At 49.3% G+C, this 24,265-nt stretch overlaps 1 protein-coding gene across 1 annotated transcript in view; it reads right to left on the bottom strand.

Annotated features, from left to right (window-relative positions):
* The window catches only part of CALB2 (calbindin 2), a 28,413-nt gene extending 6,963 nt beyond the window's left edge, over positions 1–21,450 (bottom strand). The window contains exons 1-4 of the mRNA XM_007198244.2: positions 21,301–21,450; positions 10,513–10,589; positions 7,510–7,599; positions 4,781–4,861 (exon numbers count right to left, since the gene is read on the bottom strand). Coding sequence (XP_007198306.2) covers positions 4,781–4,861; positions 7,510–7,599; positions 10,513–10,589; positions 21,301–21,394 — 342 coding nt within the window. The 5' untranslated portion in view covers positions 21,395–21,450. The remainder of the gene's footprint in view (positions 1–4,780; positions 4,862–7,509; positions 7,600–10,512; positions 10,590–21,300) is intronic.
* Between the last annotated feature and the right edge of the window lie 2,815 nt (positions 21,451–24,265).

The following is a 24,265-nucleotide window of genomic DNA, read 5'->3' as shown; positions in this document are numbered from 1 at the left end:
ACACCTATAAGCTTCCCTCCATCTTCCTTTAATGGGCCAGGCTGGGTCTTGATATTCAAGAATATTACAGTGAGATGGGGACATGGAGATGGTCTAGACCGGTCCCTTCCATGTCGCAGATGAAGAAATAAGGGAAAGTATCTTGGCCAAGGTCACATAGAGAAGAAAAAAACCCTGCTGGGACAAGGGCTCCTTACTATAACTGGCTTCAGGATCATCTTGTAACCAGGGTTATGGTTTTCTAAGGTGTTAACCGGCAGATTTTTACCAGAACTAGCACTATGATCTGTTGGATCCCATTTTTGCTGTGGGTATATTGGGTGTCCTTTTACTGTTCTGGAAGCTTCTCATTCTCTGCGTGGGAGTTGGGAGCAAGGGTAAGAACCCTCTGGAAGGGGCAGAAGCAGGCTTTGGTTACTCTTCATTGTACTGTGTCCTCTACCCCTCCACCACGATGCATATGGCAGCCATGTCTGAAGGTGGAACAGAATTGGTAGTGTAATCAGTTTGTTTAGACTGTCCCAAGGCCACTCCCCCATCTTTCTGATAAAAAGCATCACCCCCTTTTTTTTTAGGAAACCACCCCTCTCTCATGCTCAGTCCACATGGTTCAAGAGGGGCTGACCCATCTCCAGAGGTAGGCATGTGATCTGGGCCTAGACAATCGGTCCATCACTGGATCTTGTTCCATACTCGTTCTGGGCTCTGATCTGAGTCCCAGTTATTCAGTACATGCATTGGGTCCCTGTGAGGGACCAGAGAACTGCCTGCTGACCACAGCATCTGGGGGATCAAAGAGAAGCAGAGCTTCAGCAGGTGATATGGGTCTGACCACCTCCTTCCTCTCTGTTCTGGCCATCTGAGCAGGAGCAGACATCACACAGGAGAAACAAGGAAAAACAGTAGGAATGGTTTTAAAATGTCCACCAATTCTTCACCTCCCTAGTTCCCCTCTCCTTGAATGTGGACTGAACTTAGTGACTCACTTCTAATGAATAGAACACGGCAGATATGGCAGTGTGTGGCTTCCAAGCCTAGGTCATAAAGACATTGAGGCTTCCTTCTTGTTCTCTCTCTTTGATCACTCACTCTGGAGGAAGCCAGATGCCACGTCATAAGGACACTCAAGCAGCCCTATAGAAAGGCTCATGTAGTGAGGAACTGAGGCCCCTTGCCAACAGCCACGTGAGTGCACCGTCTTGGAAGTGCATCTTCCAGCTCCAGTCAAGCCTTCAGATGACTGCAGCCCAGCTGACATCTTGACTCTGAACCAGAGCCACTTGGCTGAGCTGTTACCAAATTTCCAACCACAGAAACTGAGAGATAATAAATGTTGCCTTAGGCTGGTAAATTTTGGGGGGTAATTTGACACACAGCGATAGTTAACTAATACAATGGTCCTGCAAAAATCTGGTCCTGAATGCAACTGTCCTGAAACCCCAGTGTTTAACCCAATCTATCTTGTGGGGAGGAGGGAATACCATGGTGGGGGGTGGGAGTGGGTGTATCTGGGACAAAAGGCCCAGAGAACCCTGTTTCCTAATCTTTGGTCTATTTTGGTGCCTGATCACAGTTCTTAGATTTTCTTCCAAGTTTTCTTCCCTTGATTTTTATTCCCTTCTCCCTCAGCTCCAAACAGCACAGCTAGACACCAGCAACACTTGATTTTCTGAGAGTCAGCAGGCACTAATTCTTTTCCCAAATTTGATCTCCTGTCTCCTCAACTTCTCCACATCATGTCCCCCACTTTAAAAAAAATTTTTATTGTGGTTGATTTACAATGTTGTGTTAGTTTCTGGTGTACAGCAAAGCGATTCAGATATATACATATACACACACACACACACACACACACATATATTTTTTCCGTTATGATTTATCACAGGTTATTGAATATAGTTCCCTGTGCTATACAGCAGGACTTTGGTGTTTATCCATTCTATATATAATAGTTTGCATCTGCTAGTCCCAGACTCCCAATCCATCCTTCCCCCAACCCCCTCCCCCTTGGCAGCCACAAGTCTGTTCTCTGTGTCTGTGAATCCATTTCTGTTTCGTAGATAAGTTCATTTGTGTCATATTTTAGATTCTACATATCAGTGATATCATATGGTATTTGTCTTTCTCTTTCTGACTTACTTCTCTTAGTATGATAATCTCTTCGCTCCATCCATGTAGCTGCAAATGGCATTATTTCATTCCTCTTTTATGGCTGAGCAATATTTCATTATATATATGTACCACACGTTCGTCTGTTGATGGCATGTCCCCCTTTTATTGTGAGGAGTGTGAGAATGTATAGATATTTTAGGATCTTTCTTCCATACCAGCAAACTAGGCTGTGTAATTCTCATGGTATAGTAGTGGCTCAAAAAATTTGATCCTGATTTTTTAAAAAGTTATGAGACATGAGCAAGTCCCAATAAAAAGGTAGATTTTTTCCACATACAACTTGGGTAAATGATTTTTGATTAGGGGAGAGTTCTTTCTTTGGGGAAAGAAAATGCCCAGCTCCATCAGACTATTCCTTCCCATGCTCCGAAAGCCCGCCCTTGAGTAAGCACAAAGAAATATGTGCAGATTTTCAAATATGACTTCACCAACCACCTGCATGCCTTTAGTGTATTGGAATTTAGTTCATCTAGGTTGAGTCTTGACTGGGAGAAAAAGGCAGACACCCCCTAAATTGCTTCAGGGGAGGATAACCTGAAGGGACCCCAGTCCTCCCAGAAAGCAGAGCAGCCAGCTGCTTTCAGAGTGAGACCATCCTAGCAGGTCTGACCTCCCTCCCTCCCTCTCTCCCTCCCTCCCTGGATCCACCCCCAGCTCCATGCTCTCACGCTGGACTTCTCTTCCCATCCAATACTTTGTGCTCAGCCATCACAAAGTATGGTCATTATTCTCTTCCCATTCAAGGAAAAGAGTTCAAGAGACCTGGGCTTTGTGAAATCTCAAAGAAATCCTGAGGTGTCACTAACATTAGAAATTAAAATGTTGTGATGAGCAGTGGGATGGAAGCATCTGACAGCACAAACCTTTCAGGGCTACAGAGGGGCCATTTCATGTTTCCAGCTGATAAAGATGGAACGAATGGACAACCCCAGGAGGGGATGGTCCTGTAGGATGATGGGGTCCCAGGAAACCTGTGGGATGGGGGTGATATAGGCTCAGTAGTTATTCTGGGGCTTAAAGGATAAAGGCAGGTAAAATATGAAACCATGTCAACTACACAGAGAGAAGCCACTGATGATTTAGAGAGAGAGGGTTTCCTTCCCCTCCTCTTTAAGCATCTCTGCCCCCTGCAAGCTGTCATCCCCATTTTCCTGATCATAGGTGGAAGGGAGGCCAATCTCTGGCCGCCTCCCTATCAGGAAAGGAGTAATCAAGTATAAACGCTCCCTTTTCTACAGACAGAAAAACTGACACTCACAAAAGCAGCACCCTGACAAGTTCTATGTATATGCGGACTTTTCCTCCTAGACAGGCAAGAGGGGGGACTAAGAACAGAATCCAGCATGTCAGTGACCAGCTTATGGAATTTTGCCATCGTGAAAAAACTGGAGAAAATCCTTTAAAGCACAATAAAATTAAATCCATATCTGATGCTTAGGCAAGCTACCACTTAAAAAAATGAGTCTTCTGCCCTAAGAATCCATTATTTCTAACTGATTTTCTATCTGTGTGGGGAACTCACTGCCATGTGTGTTTCTGGACTAGCTCTCCAGTCATTTTTAAGCAGTGAATCAGGGACAGGGGATTACCAGTGGCTAGAAATGGACTTAACATGACAAATGGCGACTGGAGTTGTGTTGAAGGCTAGTCATTATTTATCACAGCAGGCAGCATGTGTGTGTGTGTGGGGGGGGGTGGTGGTATGGGTTGAATTTCACCTTGAGGGACACATACATTGAATGGCTAGGGTGCAGAGCCCCAGAAAAATAGCAAAAAAATAACTGGTAGTTTGCTGGACATCAGGATTAGTAATATATTTGGTTAAACCATATGGAATTTCCAATTTTTGTAAATAAAGAATGGTTAAATATGAGCAATTTCACATGGTTCAATCTATCAACTGAATGTTACTTAAAAGACACTTGAGTTTGGATGTCCTATTTCCCATGAGGATCTCAAAGAATTGCTACTGCAAAGATGGCAACATCCATTTTAAAGATGGACAGTGAAGCCCGGACCACAGTCAAAGACCAAACCTGGAAGATACTGGAAACTGGAATTCTCACTGGGCTTTTTCAGTTTTAGAATGGTACCTAAATCCATCCTTCTCAAGAATGCTCCTTGGGACTCTGAATTCCAGGAACACTAATGCTATTGAGTGAGAAGAAAATATGAAAGATTCTGGAGGCAAACCAAGTGAAACAGGTCTCATTACTGCAGGATTTCTCAGAGCTTGTAATATGCAAATATCTATGGCAAATACCCAAATGGGAAGTGGTGTGTACACATTATTTTCCAAAGGTACTTTATGCAAGCTTACCTCTCACCTTATTCCCCACACTTTAACGTGCACACACGTCACCTGGGGATCTTGCTAAAATGTAGATTCTGATTCAGTGGGTCAGGGACTCTGTATTTCTAACAAGCACCCAGGTGGTGGTGACATTGATGCTCCTGGTCCGTGGATCACATTTTGAGTAGCTGAGCTACTCAAAAGGGGTTTAGCGTCTTCCAGGGACCATTCCCAGGCATTGGGTGGGCCTGGCTCTGAACACGAGAGAAAGGCAGGCCCCGATGTGCAAGAGAGAAGGCAGCGCCTTGGTCTCACCTCCATAAACTCGGTGCTGGAGCCCACATGCTGCCTGAAGCACAGAAGGAAGTTCTCCTCGGTCGGCAAGATCTGCGCCAGCTGTGGGGATCAGAGAGCAACAGTAACATTACGGAGAGCCCTGCCAGGAAGCAAACAGACTTTCCTGCAGGAAGGATGGAAAACAGCCAGTGGCAAGGCAGCATGGGAGTCACATTTTGCTTCCTTCCTTGAGAACAGGGGCTGGCAGCCCTTCAAAGGGGAAGAAGGATGTTCTGAGAAGCGCTTCTGGGTCACCCCCAAACCTTCGGGTGTGAGCAGCTGGAGGGACAGAAAATGGTGCCACTTTAAAACGCACGTATCCAGACTCAGGAGAATACTTAATAGCTGATTCCATACATATAATTCTAGAAAATGCAAACTAATCTGAGATTGGCGGCTGCTAGTGCAGGATGGCCTGACCAGACATAGGAACATTTTGGGGGTGATGGAGATGCCGTATTTTGATTGTGGTGGTGATTACATGGCTGTATACAACTGTCTAAACTCATGGAATTTTACACTGCAAATCGATACTGCTTATTATATGTACATTATACCACAACAAATACGATTTTTAAAAAACTGCAAGTACACTTGTGCTGCAAACACTGTTGGCTGCCCCCCTCCCCCCAATGGCCTTCCCCTCTTCTCTGCTCCCAGCATGCTTGAGTCACAGGCAAATCCTAGTTAGTCTCAGCTAGATGTGATAATCCCATGTCCCTTGCCAGTGATTGGCTTATGGCTAGACATGTGACCTACTCCTGGCCAATGAAATGTGAGGGGAGGTCTACTGCGGGTACCCCTGGGAAAGGTTTCCTTATTCTTATCAGGGACCAAATGAGATGGGCTCCTTCTGCATCTGGATGTGATGCCTGGAACTGCTCTAGCCAGCTTGCTACCAGCCTGAGGATGAAGCCGTTTTTGGGATGGAGAACAGAACCAAGAGAACTGCCGAGAAGCAGGGCTGGAGACCTGGTCTCCTCCACCAGGAGCCAATCCTTCTCATGGCCTTTCTCATTAGGAGCCTCTCATAGTTTAAGCTAAGAGTCAATATATTATGGCCCATGAGCCAAATCTGGCTCAATACCTGTTTCTGTAAATAAACTTGTATTGGAACATGGCAGCACCCTTTCATTTACATACTGTTTGTGGTGGTTCTGTGCCACGGGGCAGAGTTGAAGAAGGCAGGGTTTACAGCTTGCAAACCCTAAAACACTGACCATAGTCTGGAACTTTACAGAAAAAGCCTGCCAACCCCTGGTTTAAGCCCATTTGAGTCAGGATGTTCTGAGGCCTGCAGTTTAGGCATCTATAGGGGATGGTCTTGGTGCTTTTCACAGATCACCTTTAACTAGGCTGGTAGCCCATCCCTCAGCTGCTGTGAAGGATGACTGCTAGTGGCTCATAGCTGCCCCCTGCAGGAGAACTGCCCTCCACCAAACTGCCCCAGCCATCCTCCCCTCCGACCCCCATCCTGGAGGGGGCAGCTTGCATCCAACGCCTGATTGACATAGGGGTACAAAGGACCATCCTACCCCTTGCTTCAAGGTGGGGCCAACCCCGTGGCGCAATCCACACTCCAGAGCCCCCCATGAGATCAGACCAAGAAGAGGCTCCAGCTGAGACCACACGCTTGCTTGGCTTCTTCCTCTGCCCTTTCCTGTTGCTCTCTCCTGCCTTCTCTTGAAATCCTACCCACGAATCTCTATCTCAGTCTCTCCTTCCAGGGCACTGACCTAAGGCACCATGGCAAACAGTCCACCCCAGGAGTTCTGCCCTCCTTTGTGTGCCGCTGTCATCATTCTGGACCACTTGACCATGGGTTGCAAACTGATTTCCAGAGGTGTCTGGTTAGGCCTGCACACACATGCACATGTATATGTGTCTGTATAAGTGTATGTGTGTATATATAAATTGTTAAACAAGGAGGCCATTAGACTGAGGTAGCCTTAATGCCTTAGTAGCCTAAATAAGCAAACCAAAGTCTAAACAAACAGCCAAAGCAGCCAACTAGGCTTTCCTGAATAATGCAGCCACTTACACTCTAGCCAATCAAATAATTTCCTTGCTTTGTAACTGTCTCTTCTATATAAACGTCTTTCCCTTAGCTCCCATTGGTAGAGTGTTCCTAACTATTTTAGGTTCGGTGCTGGCCCATTTGAATTGATTTTTGCTCCAATAAACTCTTAAAATTTTTAATATGCCTCAGTTTATCTTTTAACAATATGTATATATCTATGCACATCAATACACACATATGAATGTATGTGTGTGTATATATTAATATATATAAATTATACATGCTACATATATAAATTATATACACACACACACACACACACACACACACACACACACACACACCTTTGGATGCCTTTAGGTGGGGCATGAACTCTCCTGTTCTGCAAACTTCACCCTCTCTTCTGTCTTAAACTGAGCTCGTCACACATTTATAGTACCCGTTGGACCCTGAGAGCATTAAAAGTCTTCATCCCTGTCTTAGGCCAATGTTTGTTGCTTCCTCGTTCCTTGTGAGTCAAAGGAAAAGCTCCATCTGTTCTCTTTCATCAGCCTAAGTGCTGGGGGGGGTGGTGGGGCTTCAAGACCACCACCTCACTCGGATCCCTAGAAGGACTCTTGTGCATGGGAGAGGCACAGGCAACCGACGGCCCTTCCCGTGTAGCTCTTAGCAGGATACTAGGACTCACCTCTGCCATCTCGATTTTCCCATCTGCGTTCTTGTCATACTTCTGCATGAATTCCTTCATCTTCTCCCCAAAGTTGTCACTCTTTGACATCTGCAGAAAGACAAAGGGCGCTGATTTTGCGGCTGGGTCCCCTGCGAACCGTGGATCTCTCACCCTCTCGGTGCAGCGATGGTGGGGAATCAGTCTGCACCCCAAATATGCAGGCATGGCGCCAGGTTGAACCAATGCTCTGAGTAATCAGGGCTGCACCCTTTCCCTTTTTAGGGTTCCTCCAAATCTAAGTGTTCGCTCTCTTTTTAAAAATTTATTATTTATTTATTAATTTATTTATTTTTGGCTGCGTTGGGTCTTCGTTGCTGCGCGCGAGCCCGCTCCAGTTGCAGCAAGCGGGGGCCGCTCTTTGCCGCGGTACATGGGCCTCCCATTGCAGTGGCCTCTCCTGCTGCGGAGCACGGGCCCCAGGAGCACGGGCTTCAGTAGTTGTGGCACGTGGGCTCAGTAGTTGTGGCTCGCGGGGTCTAGAGCGCAGGCTCAGTACCTGTGGCGCACGGGCTTTGTTGCTCCACAGCACGTGGGATCCTCCCGGACCAGGGCTCAAACCCGTGTCTCCTGCATTGGCAGGCGACTCTTAACCACTGCGCCACCAGGGAAGCCCTAAGTGTTCTCTTCTTTGAGGCTCAATCACATAATTTTCAAAGGGAAACAGAACATATGGATGTGCTCTGTACCACATAGGTAAACATGCCCGTCTGCCTTTGAGATGGATTAAACCATAAGTCTATCAGAAGGGTGAGGACTTATTTCCATCACTCAGGTGTGAGAACTCAGGCCCCAACATTTCATTGAGGCAGCTTCTAATAAGCCCAACCTATTGCAGGGGCCCCCAATAAGTTCTAGACACTCCACCAGAGCAAAGGCGATCGCTCATTTTCTTCTTTAAAGACAAACTGGAAATTCTACAAAGCTTTTCACTCTGATTTTAGGCTAGGAAGAATGTGAAGAGAAAGTCTATATAGTTGAGGGGTCATTTAAATAGTCCACTAGATGAATGTGACTACTAAAAAGGCAAAGAACTTCAAAAGTTCTATTGGGCCTTCATTGCCTAACTTAAATCTAAGGTTCTCTTGAAGTTCTCAGAGCTTCTCTTCGTTTGGGGTGCTGCTTATTAAGTATTTCCATTAGTGAGCTCTTCCTTATTCCTAATCAGTGATGAATCATCTTGGCATCTGAAGCCTCTTCGCTTATCTAACGGCTTTCTGGTGGGTTGTGTGTTTCCTAGGATTGGGCCAAGGAGAATTCTACCAATTCTTAGAGTCTTTTCTGAATCCCTTCTATTGTTTTTTACCTTTTGGACTGGTCTCAACTTGCCCATATGTATTTGTTTATCAATATTTATTGCGTTACATCTACAAATGTGCATGGAATGAGCCTAGGCCCTTATCACAAATGTGGCCATCCTATTTGCTTTCCACAACAGTCCCCATGATGTTAGTAGCCTGTCCATTTTACACACAAACGGAGGCTGAGATGACGTGACTTCTCCTGAGGTCACCAGAATTTGAACTCATGACTCTTGTTTCCAAGGCCACTATTTTTTCTACCACAGAACAGCTGCTCTGAGATCCAGTCCGGGGTGATGTTAGTTGAGAATGTTGTTGACAGACTTGAAAATCACCCCTGATGCCATCTGAGGAAGGGAATGACTAAGAGAAGGATTTCAGATTTGAAGCACTTTGTAAAAACACATTCCTCCATCTACCCCACGATCCCAGAACCAGTTGTGAAGCCTTTGTTTTCTGTGATCCGGGCTTCGTTATCCTAGTAATGAGGGGTGACGGGGGACTGTTGATAAACAAACCCATGAATCACCTCCATCACTTAAGCCCATCTCTTGGACATCTTCCTCACCAGGGCGCGCTGACGAGAGCTCTGAACCAGGGGCTCACCAGTGGATTTGTGACTCATCTCCCAAAGCGCTCTATGAAGACTCGCTAATAAGCAGTGGATTGGCCAACAGACACGCAGCAGGGGAGAGTAGAGAGACCACCCCCCCCCCCGACCAAAGGACCCGCAGGAGCTGGCGGGGAGGGAGTTGGTCTGACTCCATATATTCGAGAACCAGACATGGGAATCACAACAGACTAGCTCCAATCACTTTACCTCTTCAATATTTCAGACGTTCCCCCAAAAGGCTTTAGTGAAGTCAATCGTGCCAGGTTGGCACGTGGGGAAACAATGTGCCTGCCGTTAAGGGCCTGGGACATGATTTGCAGTCACTTCAGGCCATGAAGGGCAGTCTGACACCTGCACACTGGCTCACATGCTGGTTTGGAGCAATCCTCCACTTTCCTCTAGGTCCTTGCCGAGGTTCCAACCTTGGTTGGTGTAGAACAGTGGTTCTCTAGTGGGGACGATTCTGCATCCCCTGCAGGCGACATTTAGCAATGTCTAGAGACATTTTTGATTGTCACAACATGGAGGGGTGCTACTAGCATCTCATGGGTGGAGGCCAGGGATGCTGCTAATCATCCTGCAGTGCCATGGACAGCCCCCCACGACAACGAGCTGTCTACCCCAAATGTCAGTAGTGCCGAGGCTGAGAAACTCCAGTCTTGAATAAAGGCACTTGAAACCCTCTAGGCATCCAATCTTGAGTCATGACCCCTCTGAGCACATTAGGTAGGCTATGGACTCTTCCCTAGGAAAAAATACTTTTTATACACACAGACGCAGACACAAAGTTTTGCAGTTTTGGGGAGTTTATCAAGCCCTGGTACCCATGAACACCCCTCAATCCCAGACACCCAGAGATAGTGAGGTAAGGTACTCTTTTAAGGGAGTATTTCAATTTTTAAAATCCTTCCAGATAAAAGAAAAACTCTAAGGGTCAAGACCAGAGATGTCAGGCTGCTGATGGAATGTATGACCTAGGACAGACAATCCTCAAAGCCATGGTCAGGATGATGGAAAATTCCAAACAATGGGAGAGGGGTCTGGGCTTACCATGCCAGAGCCTTTTCTTGCCTTCTCCAGTTCTTGGAAGAAGTTTTCTAGCTCTTTACCTTCAATATACCCATTTCCTGCAAAGATAGCAAAGAAAAAAAGCAATGAACCTCAGAGCTAAGTAGTAAAACTTATGGTGGATGGGTGGGGTGGGGAAGTGGGGGGCTTCACTGAGAACTTGTTCTCCTCACTGGTCAAGCAGGTGTCTGGGCCAGCCCTGGACTGTAAGGGATGTGGGTCCTGCCCTCTGGCCATTTGCAACCATAGAGACCCAAGATTAATAACGGCGTTGCCTTTGGGATATACGTTCAGTAGTCAGAGACTGGGAGGGACCAGCGTGTGGGCCATGCTGGCAGAGGGAGCAGGACCTGGGAGCTGTCTGTCCATAGCCAGCTGGGCAAGCAGCAGGAGCTGGAGATCTGACAGGGGACAACAGGTCATCAGCCTCGAGATTTGTCAGCAGGTGGCAAGCCCTGGTCACTAGGGCGAATGAGGTCAGAGGCAGAACTTGGGTCTTTGGGGTAGGAGTGTGTACTGAGTTGAAGAGTGTCCCCCCAGGGACTTCCCTTGTGGTCCAGCGGTTCAGACTCCGTACTTCCACTGCAGGGGGCACGGGTTCAATCCCTGGTCGGGGAACTAAGATTCCGCGAGCCGCTCGGTGCAGCCAAAAAAATAATAATAGTAAAGTAGACTTTCTAATAAAAAAAAAAGAGTGTCCCCCCAGAATCCATGTCCACCTGGAACTCAGGATGTGACCTTATTTGGAAATAGGGTCTTTGCATATGTAATTAGTTAAGATGAGGTCATTCTAGATTAGGGTGGGCCCTAAATCCAATGACTGGTGTCCTTAGAAGAAGGCCAAGTGAAGACACAAAGATACACAGGGAAGAAGGCCACATGAAGACAGAGGCAGAGATTGGAGTGATGCATCTCCAAGCTAAGGAGCACTGTGAATTGCTAGCAACTACCAGAGGCCAGGAGAGGGACATGGAACACATTACCCCTCAGAACCTGGAACCAGCCCTGCCAACACCTTGATTTTGGACTCTAGCCTCCAGAACTGTGAGAGAATCAATTGCTGTTGTTTTAAGCCACCCAGTTTGTCGTACTTTGTCGCGGCAGCTCCAGGAAACTAATGCAGAAGGGAAGAGTGGCAAGAGAAAAGCAGGGATGGGGGCACCTGAGAGGTGGTCACAGGGATCAAGCATATGGGAGGCAACCCACTCCACAGTAATGAAGAGAGGGGGCTCTGAGGTCTGTGGAGGTAGATTCAAATCCTGGTTCTGCTGTACTTACGAGCTGTATGGCTTTGGGAAAGTTATTTAACCCATGTCATCTGTAAAATGGGTATTTAAATGGGATTTTTGTATGTAAAGCCCGTCACTCAGTCCGTTATGGGTGCAGTGTAAATGTTACTATTGTTTGAGTGCAATTACCAGAACTTGTATAAAAAATGGGAATGAATTTGGGTGAAAAGTGCCGTTATCAGGACCGGGTCCCAAGGTCAAGGCCTGACTTGCAAGATCACGTACGTAGTAAGAAGTCCTTTAGGTTCTTCACCACTGAACCCAAAAGACCTAGAGACCAGGGACCAGGGCGAGCTGAGTCCATGGCCAAGCTCCCTGGTCTGTCTGTGATGGGGAGGAATCATTTGTGGGTGGGAAATCAGACAGGTCTAAGGCAGTGCTCCCCAGACTGCTGTGAATGGGAATCTCCTAGAATCTTAAAAAAAAATATGGACGTCTGGCTCCCATCCCCAGACATTCTGATGTAATTGGTTTGGGGTATGAACTAAGCATCGTGATTTTTAAAAAAAGCTCCCAGGTAATTTCCATATATATAGCAAGGTTTGGAAACCACTGACCAAGTCAAGTTCCAAATGTGATCTAAAGCAGTTGAGCAAGGTTCCCATAGAGAATATTCAACTTGCAGAGGAAAGGGAGATGGTAGCTTGCTTCAGGGCAAATGGCATTACAAACTAAACAAAGAGAATCAAAAAGAAGTATTTAGCCTGGCCTTGGTGGGGGCTTTGGGAGGCTGGAGGGCGATGTGGAAGTCGGGGTGTGTGTTCTTCCTAGCCTACCCCACTAGTGTCCCCTAAGAATTTAAATTTGGAATGAATAATCCTAGTGGCGCTCTCTAGTGGGGAAGATGCCACAATACATAGTGTATGGAGGAATCATGTGAGATAAATTAAGTATTTTTATCTGCAGGGAAAAGATACGATTGTAATTGCAGGGCGGGGGGGGGGGCATGGTGGGGAGAGATGAGACTTGAGTTCCCTTTTTTCCCCTAGGCTAGAGTGGTTATCTTTCTTCTAGGATGTTCTGAAAGCTTCCTGGGAGAGCTGGACAGCTGCAGCAGGGGGACTGAGGAGGGGAGGGAGGGAGGGAGGGAGGAAGGGCTTTCTAGACAAAAGGGCAGTGGTCCAGTTGACAGTGCCACTGAGTTGGAGGAACGAGTACTCTTTCTCTCGCTGGTCACTCCCTGCCGTGATCTGGCTATTCTTCCATTTCTCAGGCAGGAAGCTGAGCTCAGCTCTGGGTCCAGGAGCAGGGGCTGGGGTTGGAGGGGCCGGGGGCGGGGGGCAGGGGTGGAGCTCACATTGTGAGCATGCGCTGGGGTTCGAAGTACCAGAGGCCTCAGAGCTGGGCCCGGGCCAGGGCTGGGTGGACACCTGAGTCAGTGAGTACGAGTCTGTTTTGTGAGCGTATTAGGAGGCGGCTGAAGTATCTATGAGGGCTACTTGCACACGGTCGGCAGGGAAGGCCTCGCTGAGAAGCCCCAGCTACTAGCAAAGGCAGGGAGTGGGGGCCAGTGCCCCTGTGGAAAGAAACCCCTCTTGCCACGCTGAGAATTACAGTACCACCTTGCTCTGTGCAGAGGGACAGAAATGTTGTTCAATTCCACAAGCCTTTATTTTTTGGAACTGAACAACAGTTCAACGTTGTGGGAACTATAGCCAAGTTTAGATATGGGTCTGTTCCCCAAGAGCATTTAATGGTCTCCGGGGGTGAGGCAGCCAGACAAGAATAGCAGGAATCTACCAGTTGAAGGGAGAGGGTGAGGAGCAGAGATTAGATAGGCAGGCAGGGGCTGCAGGGCCCAGACGGGGCATCCTCCAGCACTGGGGGAAAAGGCCTTCGCTACTTTGGCTTCCCTCAGAGCAACTCCCTAACCATCACGCGGGAGGCACCTATTATACAAGGTGGGAGTAGAGGACAGGTTGGCCTACCTCCTTCCAGGGAGGACTTCAGCACTGGGCAAGTGGTTTGCTTTTTCTATGACCGTCTTATAGGGGGGTGGAGTGACTGGCCACCGTGCAAATCTCATGTGGATGGGCATTGATAAGGATGTGGTTACCATAGCAACCATCACTCCTAACGTCCCCATATCAAACCTCAACCTGTGAATATTAGGGAGGGGGATGGGAGGAGCCGGGGACCCTGCATCCTTCCTTATTCTGGGCTTGCTACCATTCTTCACCACCATGGTGCCTCAGTTTCCCCAAATTTTGAAGTGAGACAACACTTCTTTACAATTAATCTGACCACAGACACTTGGAAAACCTTGACCAAAGCATGCCCTGCCTCACAGTGGAGAGGGGCTTGTTTCTCACTGAGATTTGTGCGTACAGATTTTCTGAGAGTTCAACAGGTAAGAGGAACCCGATTAAGGGTCGTAAGTCTACCACCAGCTCTGTGACTGTCCATGCAATGTCGAGCAAGTCCATCTCTCTGAACCTCAGTTTCTTGATCTGTAAAATGGGTATAACTATTTATGCTCAAAACTATTTATGCTTTTTTTTACTTTATAGAACCATTGTGACAGCCATACAAGATAAGGCTGTGAAAGCATTCTGGAAAATGTAAAATCTCACATAAATGGAAAGCATCATTTTTATACTCTGCTCTTAAGGTCTTCTGAACCAATCCATGGCTGTAAACCCTTCAGCCCAAAGAGTTCCAGCATGACTGCATCCTCAGAGTCCTGATTCTCAGCCCAGGCTGTGTATTAGAATCACCTGGGAAGCTTTTCAATGTGCACCACTGCCTGGGCCTTACCCACAGAGCTCCTGATTTAATTGATGGGGTGAGCGTGCCTCCTGGGCATGTTTTCAAAGCTCGCCAGATGATTCTGATGTGCAGTCAGGATTAAGGACTGCTTTAGTGCGACCTGTCTCAAATTTTAAGGTATGCAAGAATTACCTGGGGAGCGTATTAAAATGGAGATTTTAATTTGGTGGGTCTGAAGTATGAGGGCTTGTCATTCAAAGTGTGGTCTGTGGAACGGGAACATTGGAATTACCTGGGAGCTTGTTAGAAATGCAGAATCCCAGGCCCCACCCCAGACCTGCTGACCAGAATCTGGATTTTAACAACATAGGAGCGTGAACGTTTCAAAGCAGAACCACTGCTTTTGAACGTGAGCATCTTCTCCCTAGAGAGACAGCGCCTTTGGCTTCACATTCAAGGTTGAGGTGGGGGGCTGGTGTGAAGCCCGAGATGGTAGACTGGGGTCTCATTTGACAAGTGATGGCACCTCTTTTGACAAGAGGGGCCTAGACCAGCACTATTCAAAGAGTGCTTGCGGCCTGACAGTGTCAGTATCACCTGGGAGCTTGTTATAAATGCAAATTCTCAGACCAACCCCAGACCAACTGAATCAGAATTGTTAGGAGTGAGGCCGAGAAATCTGCGCCTGAACCAGTCTCCTGCGCGCTTCGGTTCGAGAAGCACGGGCCTAGGGCGTGGTGCTCACCAATCTGTATTATTCTGTGTTGCGGAGTTTAAGGAAATCAAGGAGGGTAGTTATGCAGTTTTAGACTCCTCGTTACCTGCACAAGAAAGCGTTCATGAAGCCAGGCCTCCTGGCTGTCTGTCCGGAGTTCAAATTTATGGAAGGGCAAATAGCCCTCTACCCTCCAGCCTGAGTTCCTCTGGGACAAACGCCACCCTTTGCGGCAAGAAATTGACTTCCTCAGGCTCTGCTCCAATATAAATATTACTTTGCGTGGTGCTCACCATTTACAAAGAGCTCTCCCCTCCCTGCCCCATCTGGTCTTCAGGACGCTGCCAGGTAAGCAGACGGGTGTTATCAACCCCGTGTTAGAGAGGAGTTTGAGAGGAAAGAAATTGAACCACAGCTAACATCCTGTTTTCCTTCTATTCACCCCAGGGACGACCTCTGTCCATATCTCTATTTTGTTTTGGTTTCTCTCTTTGTCAGTCACACACACGCACACGCACGCACACACACACACACACACACCCCACACACATGTCTCCCAGAGGCTCCTGGGGGGAAAAACCCAGTGCAAACAGCTACTGGATGAATGTTTAGACACTTGACTTTAAATCTGTGTTTCTGGGCAGAGCTGCTTCTGGAACAGAGGCTCTGGAACTGGGCTGGGTCCCCTGAACCTGTGGACATCTGGCAGCCTAATGCTGGGCCAATTCCCTGTGTGGAGGAGGCCAGAAGGATGGGGCAGATTGGGCGAGAGAGGAGGGGAGGCAGCCGAGAGCCAGAGAGGAGGGGGAGAGGGCCAAAGCCAGAGGCCCCAGCTGGGACCTGCGGGGCAAAGACGGGATCTGATGCAATCCTCCAGGACAGCCACCAGGTCCAGAGCTGGAGAGGCTCAGTTCTTGAAGAGCCTCACGCCTGCTCTATTAATTCTGGCTCCCTGGGTATTGGGAGGGATTTCCCTGAGGGGTCTCCTTAGCCCTGGAAACCTCCCCCAGGGGCTCAGGTAGTGAAACTACTGGTCAAAGGGGAATAAACAAGGCGAGTAGGGCAGGGACGCGGGATCGCTGGTGGCCGCCCATGCGAGGCGAGGCGAGGCTGAAGTGTCCTGTTTGTGAAAACGTCCCCGCAGCTGCCTCTCTGGGGAGCCCCAGCTCTTCTCAGACACAGCTGCCTCCCCCATCGGCTGGCTGGGCCATGGGGCATGAGGGCCTCACAGAGGATGTCCGGCTGGCATGCCGCGGACATCCACACCGAAGGGCACTGTTGGCAAAACAAGTGGGGAATTTGGGGGTGAAAGCAGAGGTGGGATGGGGGACTTATTCCTAGGGCTTTACCCCAGGTGGGGCAGGAGGCTGCTCCCAAAGAACCCCAAATCCTGACATCAGGCCTAAACGGGACACATGGACCCCACAGAGAAATGCTGACAGGGTTAAAAGAAAGCTGCCCTCAGACAACTTTGGCTCCCTCCCAGCACCAGACCCCTTTGCCTTTAATGCTCCAAGAAGCAATCATTTTTATAAATCCTGTAATTATCTTATGAACAGCACAGTTGTATTGCATAGTAACAGCTGTAGGATTTGTGTACATGCTTAATATATACTGGATATTCTGTAACCCTTTGGGGGCAGGTCTTTTATTATTATTATTATTAATTTTTATTGTTGTGTTAGTTTCTGCTGTGCAGCAAAGTGAATCAGCTGTATGTATACATATATCCCCTCTCTTTTAGATTTCCTTCCCATTTAGGTCACCACAGAGCACTGCGCAGAGTTCCTTGTGCTCTACCATAGGTTCTCATTAGTTATCTATTTTATACATAGAGGTCTTCTTTTCAGTATTCCAAAAGACTTCTTCATTTAGAATTCCAGTGCAAGCTGCCCGGGCCTCTCTCCACCTCTGAGGGGCGCTGTTGTTCAGCTTTCTTATGCTTCCCTTACCAGGGACACAAGCTCCTCAGTGACTGAGAGCCTGCCTGAGCAGTCTCTGTCTGGCCAGTGTCCCCCATGGGGGATGGGTTTGGAGGATGCTTCCGTTACTACTACTGGGTGTAGGAGGAGAGAGGAGGGGAGACTGCACAGGGCCTTCCTCAGTTCTTGGTGGTCCTTCCTGTCGTTCATTTTCAAAGTCCTCAGGGCCACACCCATATGGAACAAGGCTCAGTCCCTGTGCAAGGCTTTGAGAACCTCCTGCATTACTAGGGCCATCTGGAGGCAGACAAAGGCCTAGAAAACTCTGGGCAGATTCCCACACCTGGAGATATATATGGATTTCTTTTGGGGGGGGGGTGCCCATAAAATTATTTTCTTCCTGAATATTTATTGTTTTGCTGATTACACAAGAAACACATGCTCTTGTAAAACACTACAGAAATTTACTTACAAAGTTAAAGAAAATACCTTTTAATTTTACATCATCTACTCTGTAGAGAGGACCACTATTATTATTGTCTTTCAAATATTTTCCAGCATACTTGTTTCATTAATAGTAAAAATGGGCTCATACTATTAATAGTGTCCTGCCATAATTAAAAAAAATCTCCATAATACATCTTGGACACTTTTCCACGTCAGTAAAAAAGCCCCATCTCAATCCCATTGGTTGCATAATATTCCACTGTAGAGATTAGCAGGATTTATTTTTCTGTTCCCTAGGGAAGCACAGTCTTAAAATTTCAGTATCCCAAAGAACTTGATACTAGGCCCCCTTGTTCATATAACTTTATGTATATGTACAAGCATATCCACGTAGGTTGATTCTTGGAGTGAGTGGGATTGCCTGTGTTGTCCTTGTCCTGTGAATGTCTGCTGGCCTCTGGGAGAGAAAATATCCCTACACTTGCAATTGCTTCCAAAGGGTAGCAAAGGCCAAGGGCAAAACTTGGCTCCTCACGGACCTTGTACTGATTGTCAGCAGAATAGGAGCCTGGTGGCCATGTGGTCAGAACCACAAAGAGAGGCCAGTGTGAGCTCTGAGCTGGGCATCCCTCTGAAGCCTGGATCTTGCAGAGTGAGAACGTTTCTGACCGAGAAGTGACCAGGAAACAACAGAATGGTGGACTCAGTTATGTAGGGCATGTAAGGGTCACTCAGAGCATGGGGATGTTATGTCGAAGAGCTCCAGCCCCAACCTGGCTCACAGGGTGCACTCGGCTGCCGTCTTCCCTTCCTCTGCTTTTGAAAGATGACACCTGAACCCTTCCAAGTGCATGACCTTGGCTGACCACTGAGGAGGAGTGGGGGGTACTAGGAGAGGATTCCTGGGTCCCCCTACCCTCTCACTTTGCTGTGTGATCTTGTGAAAAGAACGTTGCCTCTTTGAGTCCCAGTTTCCCCCTCTTCAGACACCTGCTCCTTCCTTTCTCCACTGCAAGGCTGATGATAATTTTGAAGATAATCGAATTCTTTGGGCAAAGTCACCAGGATGACGGCTCTTCCTCCTCATTAGAAATGGGCTGAGTTAGGAGGGTCAGATTCCCTGCCTCATCCCCACACTCCTCGGAATCCAGCTTCTCTACGGACTCCTAGTCTCTGTTTACTAGAGTCCAGGAGGGGTGGGGTGGGTCGGTGCTCCCCCTCCTTGGTGGCTGGGACTAATTGGGCTCCAGAGGGCTCACCCCAGGGACCTGGTGAGCTGTGGAGAGTCCTCCCGGAGCTCTTTAACTCTGTGAGCGGCAGGGGGACTCTTATTTAGAGTCGGGAAAAAACCCCAAGATAAAAACAGAAGCCAGGGTTAGTAAGAGGAGGCCCAGCCAGGGCAGGGAGGACCTCAGGGGTGAGGGAGAAGCTCCCTGGCAGCCATGGGAGTTCAGGAGGGGACAGGTAGGGAAGGTCCAGAGCAAGGTGACCCACAGCTTAATTCTGGGTCCTTTAGTCGAATTTCAATTTGGCTATAGCCTCATTTTCCTAAATCGCCTTCTGCGCCATCTCTGGTATTTTAATCCTTTTTTGCTTTCCTTCTCTGTTAGGTCCATGGTCCCTCCTTGGGACTGCCCTGAAGTGGTGACCAGAGCGGGCAATGGGATGCTGAGGGGGACAAGGAACCAAGAAGCAATCTAGCTCCCCTTTCACATTGAACCAGAGGTACGATGGTTTTGGGGGTCTTTAAAGACTCTTTGGCCTCAGGCTAGCTTAGCTATGCTCCAGCCATAGGACCCCTCTCTAGTATTAAAGGGACTGCCCATCACCTCCGAGGCTGGATCAGGAGGGAAAGCAGGTGTCCAGAAACCAGAGTTGGGGAACTAAGCGCTGGCCAGGAACCAGTGCCGCCATCACCTCGCTACATGACCTCAGAGAAGTCACACTTCGTGTGTGTTCTCTCATCTGCACAAGGAGAATCGTGGTCTGCCCACAGCCTCACTGTGCAGGACCCAAGGTGCGATTGTGTTTTGAAAAGTACAAAGTCTCAGACAAATGTGAGGATTTGCATGATTATCAAGAGCGCTCTTGGTTGGCCCCGTGAGAACTGGGGGAGAATAGAACTGTGGAGTCCTCTGTTTATAGCTGACTCATCTGGCAGGAGGCCTGTGGTATAACCTTGGCCACTTGGTAACTTTCCTTGAATCATGCAAGTCTCTGGTGCAGATAAACTGGCAGGAGAAGCCTTAGGGAGTGCGCGTGTCACCTAGAATACAGAGAGGCTGCAATCTTCTTATAGTCCTTTCCCCCAAGGGAGTTTTATGGTACCAGCCAGGGATTGGAAATACAGCCCCTCCTCAGCCCCATTTTACAGATTTAACAATCTACCCACCTCCTTTAGTAATTCATAGGCAGATCACCGTCCTAATCCAGGTGTCACATGCCCAGTCCTCTGCACCCCCAGATTCTCAGTTTGCTCCAAGGGAACAAAACTTCATTGGTTATCATACCCATTAACCCCTGCCTCTCCACAGCACTCTGGGCCGAGGGCCTCTGTTTAGCCACCTTTATGCCCGCCCTGCCGAGGTGAGGAAGGGAAGGGAGAAGAATGGAGGGAGCCTCCACCTGGTCCTCCCTCTGGTTCCCATGCCCCTCGCTCTCAATCCCAGGATATATACCCTGGGCCACCACCCTGCCAGTGGTCTGAGATGCCAGAACGTTTCAGATGCCCACCCTAGCCAGGACCTCTGAGAAGGAAATCAGATCACTTAATTTTTTGGAGTGGTGGAGAAAAAGTCTCTAGTGATATCAGAAGCCTCTAAAAGGGGGGGGGGCTCCCTTTATGCCTGAGTCAGGCCATCATAGACCCTTGGAATCCCAGTCCTTAGAGCCAACTTCCAAATGTCGTTCAGTCCAGCCCTCGATTTTTGGGTGAGTAACTGTCAAGACCACACAGAGCAGAGGGTGGGTCACTGAGGCATTTAAGATTGTGCCTCCCCCGATCCAGAGAAGGAAGGAGTCACCCAAAGCACCCAGGATTATCACCATGAGGGAACATGTCAGGCTGGCACCCCAAGCTTGCCTCCCACCACACCCTGTGAGTGGGACCTGAATGCCCGTGAGGGATGGAACGTGGGCAGAAGAAGCCTAGGGGATGCTCACTGCTGGATGCCCTCTCCACTCCTCCCACCAAACAGGCTGGGGAGGCCAAGAGTGTCCCTTCAGGACCCCCCAGCTTGCCCCAGCCCCAGGACCCCACGGGGCTAACCTGGTATTCAACAAAAGGGGAACTTGAAGGAAGAAATGAGTGGGCGTCTGAGACCTGTGGCTGCCGCAGCTGAAGGCAGGATGTTACCTTGAAGAGAACGGCGGGGAAGATAAGACGGCAGGGGGAGTCATGGGGAGCCTTGCCAGCCCAGGCCTCCCCTCTGGGAAAGCCCCAACTTGCCCAGAATGAGGCTGCAAAAGCCGGTGGGCTCTGTCGTCTCTGTCAGGGAAGAAAACTTCCGGGCGGTTGTCACCAGGGCAACCAGGTGTCTCCCAAACTCGAGACCCCGACCTCAGCAGGCTCTGCACCCAAAGCACCCCCTGGGGCAATCTTACCCCTGCCCGCAACTTCCTTGCCCTCTTTCCTCCACCGCAGGTCCCCTGGGGGCGAGCGGGCACACAAGTTGGGAGCTTTACTGACCGTCTGCGTCAAAGTGCTTCCAGATCTCCAGGAACTGGGACGCCGTCAGCTCGGCCAGGTGCAGGTAAGGGGGCTGCTGCTGCGGCCCAGCCATGGCGAGCCGCTCGGAGACCTCAGGCAGCACTGCGCTCTCGCTGCGCGCCAGCTCCTCTCCCGCACTCGGCCAGGTCTCGCGCGCCACGCTGCCTTTATATACAATCCGGAGGCTGCGCCCGCGCCCCGCCGGCAGCAGGGGGCGCGCGCGCTCAGAGAATCGGCTTGGGTCTCAGCGGGGCGGCGGCCGACCCGGGGCTCCGCAGGGGTTCGCGGGGTGGGGGCGCCCGTCTGTGCTGAGACCACTCCTCGCCTGGTCAGGGAAACAGGAGCTCTCGGGTGCAAAGGGGAGAGAGGCTGCCCTTGCCTTCCTTCTCCCTCTCTCTGATCATCTTGAGTGCAGCCACCACGTATCATCACTGGCAGCGGCAATAATACTAACAGTAGTAACAGCAACACCACCAGTAGTAATAATAATAAAAGTTTGACAGGTCTTTAGCACCGGGACTTCGGAGTTGTCTAGGACTTTCTCATGCCTCCTCTCGTCTGACCCTTTCACAGCAGGAAGACCAGGGACCACTTTTCCGATGAGGGGACTTGAGACTTCAAAGGACCAAATGACTTGCCCAGCCCGGCTCTGTTTCCTCGCTCTCATAGCTCCTTAATGGGGCCCAGTCTTGCGGAGAAGCTGAGGGTTCTACTGGGGGTGGCTGGAATCAGCGACCCCCAGGAGGGATCCAGATGGGAGTGGAGGAGGGGCTTCCATTGATGCCCTCGCCTGGGTACCTCCCTCCACCCTCTGGCTCTGGGGTCTTTGAAACACTCGTTCGGAGAGCTGCAGAACTATATCCTCCTCTACCAGGTCTTAGCCACGCCCACCCATGGACGTCGTGGGAATTTGCTTAGGCTGGTGGGCAGAGAAGGTCTCACGCTGACCTAGGAATATTCTGCGCTGGTCTCAGAAAAGACAGAAGCAGCTGCTGAGGGTACAGCCCGAGAATATAGACAGGACTCCCCAGCTGGGGGCTAGGCTCCCTCCCCATTCTCCCTGGGGGCCTGAGCCTGGGGGCCTGTCCTGGCCTTGTGGACCGTTACCCCCAGAGTGGCAGCTTTGTCCCCACTTTCTCCCCTCTCCTGCTGAGTGACTGAGAAATGAATTGATGCTCATTATCATGTGCTAATGAATGTTAGCTGAACTGCCTTCCAAAAGGAGAGCAAAGGCAAGGAGGTGAGAATGAAAAGGAGGTCACCAGGGGAGAGAGGAAAACCAGGAGGAGACAGAGGGGGTAGGTTGTTTCTTAGGGGGAAGGACGAGCCCATAGTGAGCCCAAAAGAGGCAATACAGAGTGAAGGTTCCAAAACCACTTGTTTTTTTTCTGCCCAGAGCAAAAGTGTTTAGAGTTCCTTGCAGGAACAGACTAGGAGAGAGGAGGTGTCATTAAGAAGCTAACTTTCCAGGCCTGTATGCATCCCCCTCCCCCATGCTGCTGGCGAAGGGTCCAGGGCTGAGGAATTCACCAAAACCGCTGGGTCTAGAGAGGCAGGATTGCTCAGTGGTTAAGAGCAGGCACTCTAGAATCAGGCTGCTTGGATTTGAATCCCAGAGTAAGCTGTGTGACCTTGGGCAAATTACATAACCTATCTGTGCTTCAATTGTTCTCTTCTACAAAATGCGAATGTGGGTTTTGCCTCTTAGAATTGTTCCGAGGATTAAATGAGCTCATGCTCCGGCTGCCCTTTGTGGAGAAAGAGCAGCAGTGGTTGGCGTGGCAAGAAATTCCTTGGCCAGCATCCCTCCCCTGAGGTAACTAGTAGTTTCTAGAGGGGCTAACCCCAGAGTGAGGCCAAGGGGAAAGGCTAAACACAGGCTGCTAACCAGTGTGCTGCCAGCCCCTCGGGGGTCAGGCTCAGCCCCTTCCAGCTCTGACACTGTCATCTGGGCTCTTCTGGCTCACTTCCTGCGCCCTCCCCTGGCCCAGATCTGGGGTGAGGGATCTCATTTCTGGCTCTCTAAAGACCCAAACCAGTAACCCCCTTGCTGCTTTGGTTTTCCTGGTGAGGAAGAGAGAGTGGAGCTCATGCTTCCTACTTTCCCGAGCTGCTGAGATGGGGGAAGATGTTGGCTTGACTAGGAGAGGTCCTGAGTATGACAGCAGGGTGACCACAGTGGTCTCCAAAGCCTGCATCGGGATAGCCCTGCATCGTTCATTTTAGATGCATGCTTGGAGTCTCTTTCTGGGAGACGCATCCCTGACTCCCAGATACAGGCCCAAGGAAGGCTGCAGAGCCCAAGCAGATCCCTTTGTTCCCAAGCTGAGTCCTGCAGAAGCAGTCATGTTTAGGATTATTTAGCAGTTATGTTTAGGATTGCTCTGTGGTTGGAGAGATGCGGGTACAAAACCTACTTTGAGACCTTGGCCAAGCTATTTAACCTCTTTGAACCTTAGTAAAAATACAGGTAATAGTAATACTGGTGGCACAAAGTCAGTGTAAGGACCAAAAATAATGTAGTCAAGGAGTTAGTTAGCAAGAATCCTGGCAGCTGTAAGTGTTTAATTAAAAGGTGGATATTGTTATTAATATAGAATGTTAGGAATTTTCTTGTTGTTCTGAAAGAGTAGCACAAAAGGGGCTTAGTATCCCACTTGTTAAACTTCTCCCCAGGAGCCGGGTACCTCCTGTCTGCTGGGCTGCCCTCTACTTCCAACCAAGGCCATGGGCTATGAAAGGAGAAGCTGCATGGGGGAGAGGGAGGAGCTTAGTCTTTGGGGAGTGCAGCGTGTGTGGCCCCTCTGAAGCCACACTTTGCTGGGGAGACTCCGGAAGACCTCGCCAGGTCATGGGGGGTGCCTGCTGTAAGGGGACACTGGCAGGCCTGCCTGCTCCCGGAGCAGAATTCTGGAGTCTGGGCCCCTTGTGAAGACAGAACTGG

This window comes from Balaenoptera acutorostrata, chromosome 19, assembly GCF_949987535.1.
Source record: "Balaenoptera acutorostrata chromosome 19, mBalAcu1.1, whole genome shotgun sequence".
NCBI classification, from domain to species: domain Eukaryota; kingdom Metazoa; phylum Chordata; class Mammalia; order Artiodactyla; family Balaenopteridae; genus Balaenoptera; species Balaenoptera acutorostrata.
The sequence above is the reverse complement of the archived record's forward strand: the minus strand, read 5'-3'. Positions and strand labels throughout refer to the sequence as shown.